Source organism: Nestor notabilis, unplaced genomic scaffold, assembly GCF_000696875.1.
Source record: "Nestor notabilis isolate BGI_N333 unplaced genomic scaffold, ASM69687v1 scaffold19628, whole genome shotgun sequence".
Lineage (NCBI taxonomy): Eukaryota > Metazoa > Chordata > Aves > Psittaciformes > Psittacidae > Nestor > Nestor notabilis.
Window position 1 is genome coordinate 1 of NW_009938966.1, and position 2,908 is coordinate 2,908.

The 2,908-nt window shown below is 58.4% G+C and overlaps 2 protein-coding genes across 2 annotated transcripts in view; one reads left to right on the plus strand and one right to left on the minus strand.

Moving 5' to 3' along the window:
* Positions 1-3: 3 nt before the first annotated feature.
* HPDL (4-hydroxyphenylpyruvate dioxygenase-like) lies at positions 4-477 on the plus strand (the record flags this gene model as incomplete). The annotated part of the gene is made up of 1 exon (XM_010019622.1): positions 4-477. A coding segment is annotated over one exon (474 nt), but the record flags the coding sequence as incomplete, so codon positions are not given.
* A 1,504-nt stretch (positions 478-1,981) lies between these two features.
* MUTYH (mutY homolog) overlaps positions 1,982-2,908 on the minus strand; it is a gene marked incomplete at its 5' end in the record, with an annotated part of 3,677 nt that continues 2,750 nt past the window's right edge. Inside the window, 3 exons of the mRNA XM_010019623.1 lie at positions 1,982-2,086; positions 2,310-2,360; positions 2,500-2,652. Coding sequence (XP_010017925.1) covers positions 1,982-2,086; positions 2,310-2,360; positions 2,500-2,652 — 309 coding nt within the window. The remainder of the gene's footprint in view (positions 2,087-2,309; positions 2,361-2,499; positions 2,653-2,908) is intronic.

Genomic DNA, 2,908 nt, shown 5'->3' on the forward strand with positions numbered 1-2,908 from the left:
GCACACGGCTGCAAGCTCATCCTCGCCGAGTCCCTCTCCAGGGATGGCACCAACCAAGTCGACACCTTCCTAAAGCAGCACGGAGGGGCCGGGATCCAGCACGTTGGCCTCCGCACCACTGATATTGTTGCGACAACAAGGACTTTGCAGCAGCGGGGTGTGCGGTTCTTCACACCCCCAGTCACGTACTACACCCAGGATGGCAAAGCAGAGGAGATCCAGGGGGCCGGGCAGGACCCCCACATGCTGGCAGAGCTGGGCATCCTGCTGGACACCACAGCATCCAGGGACAAGGGCACTGCTGCTGCAGAGAGCCCTTCCCAGGAGTATTTGATGCAGATCTTCACCCATCCCATCTTCTCTGAAGAGACTTTCTTTCTGGAGCTCATTGACCGTCGGGGAGCGTCAGGCTTTGGGGAGGGCAATATCCGGGCACTGTGGAAAGCTGTGCAGATCTATATGGACCAGCAGCAGTAGTGGCAAGACTGTCCTCCTTCAGCTCCCCATCCTTTCTGGTCCAACCCTAGGGCAATACACCCCTGTAGAGATACCAGGAGCAGGGACCAAGGGAGGTCTCCAGATCAACTCAGAGCCAACTCCATGTGGGAGCACATTGCTCAGGGTCATGTCCAGCAGGACTGAGCATCCCCCAGGGTGGAGGATGCTTTCTCCCTTCCCTGGGTTCCCAGTGATTTGTCAAACTTATGTGAAGAACTCTGCCTTAATTTAAATGAGACTTGTTCTGCAGCATGGCTAAGAACACTGCTGGCACAGCAACCCCCCCAGCTATAGGGGGATGAGGGGCTGCCAGTGGGGAGCAGATAACCCAGGAGCCATGGGCACAGCCACTCATCAATGGTTACCACCCAGAGCAGAGCCAGCCCCTGTGCAGAGCCAGTGATGGGCTCCTGTTGCTCTCCATTAAAGAATTCACTTGTAAGTACTGCTTTGGTTTTTCCTCTCCTCCATTTAAGATGTGATGAGTGCCTCTCAAATTAGGCTGCCTCAGTCCTGCACTCCCTAAATTGAGGCCACTCGCCCCTTGCATACCCCCAGGGCTGCCCCCTGTCCCTGCCAGCCCCCAGGCTTGTGCCTTTGCAAGGATGCTCCTGTGCACCACAGTCAGAGAAAAGCCACAGCCTGAACACAGGAACAGCCTGATGGAAAGGGTAAAAAAATGGGGATAAAATCCAACAAAAAGCCCATGGGACAGTTGCTCAGCCCTAGGGAGGAGCAGCCCAGGGGCAGGAGCTGTGCAGCCCCCAGGCCTGATGCCTGCCCTCATAGCAGAGGTGCTCTAGGTGCTGCATTTGGAGCCACGAGCAGTTAATGCTCAGCTGAGGGTCTCATGGGTGCATGAATGAAGTAATCCCTGCTGTGCCCTGCCCAGATGCAGGGATCGTACCAGCCGTCCTCACATTCAACCACAGGCTGCCCCACACCCCAGCTTAGCACAGTGCAACAGAGGTAGAAAGTCACTTATAAAACCCACACTCACTTCAGATTTATTATTAGAAAGCCTGTGGGTCAGTTTCAGTAAAACCAAGTGTATAAAAAGGGCTGTGGGAGGCCAGGAAGGGTACAGCAGGAGCCACACTCCCTGGCTGGCAGATGAGGTGTATGCAGGGACAGGGCTGCAGGAGCAATGTGGCTGCAGCCTTCCTGCTGCCAGAGAGAAACCCTGCTGCCACGAGTCCACAGGGCTGCAGCAGTGGTTGTGAGGAGCCAAACGACCCCAGGAGGGCTCCAACCAAGGAAGGAGGGCAAGCTGGCTCCCAGTCACATCCAGGACCATAGGGGCCACATCAAGGCAAAACTCCCCATGGGGGGGCCAGGGAGGCTGGTGGACTCTGCAAGGAGTGGGACACTGTTACAGGGCAATGTACTGGGCTCGCAGCAGCATGGGGGACACTATCCCCACACCACGGGCAGGACTTACCACAGCACAGGGCTCTGGTGGTCTCATAGGTGGAAGGTGCCATCACGGGACAGTCGGTGGCCGGAGAAAGGCACGGAGGGAGAGCTGTGTCCCAGGGCTGGTGCTGCCTGTTCCCTGTGCCTTTGCCCCTCGCTTCCGCTTGGAGCCCTGCAGGAGACACAGCAGGGCTCAACCCAGCCCCACGGCCCCCAGGGATCCCCTCTGGAGCAAGGGGACCCTGGTACTAAGGACACCCAGAGGCACTGCCAGCCAGGCACACCCCCCAGGCTCAGCCCTGCCCCAGGATGGGGATGCTTCTTGGCAGCACCACACACCGAAGCCTGACCCACAGCAGCTCCTGGGGCCCCACACACCCTCCAGCAATGCTCACCTGGCCAGGGCTGCTCCCCTTCCCTTGCTGCTTCTCACATGCTTTCAGGACCTAAAGGAAGCAAAAGAGTCCAGAGCTAAAGAGCAGCCAGGTCCTGCAGCCAGGGCAGCCTGCAGAAGTTGGGAGGACGCCAGAGGCTCTCCCAGGAAAACTGAGAGAGGGGAGGAAAGGCCCCGGGGCCCCCCAGTACCTTCTTCATAGCCGTGGACACAGCTGAGGCATGGAATTCCTCCACTGTCACCCAGCGGGATGGGGATGAGGCAGGATCCAGGGTCACATCCCCATCCAGGGACAGGGAGTAGACCACGTATGTCTGGTGGATGTGAGAGAAGATGTGGATGACCTGTGAGGGGATGGAAAGACATACGAAAAGGGCAGCAGGCAGGTAGCAGAGGATGCAGTGCTCAGCTGCCCCTCAAATGCACTAGGTCTGCCAGGGCTCTGAGGAGGACAAGGCTCAGGAGGGGTGATGCAGGGAAGGGGGACTCTCTTCCCTGCATGCGACATCCCCCATGGCTGAACACGGGGGCCTCACACTGCACCCATCCAGCTCCAGGCTCACCTCTCCGATGAGCTGCAGGTCTCCAGCCACCACAGGC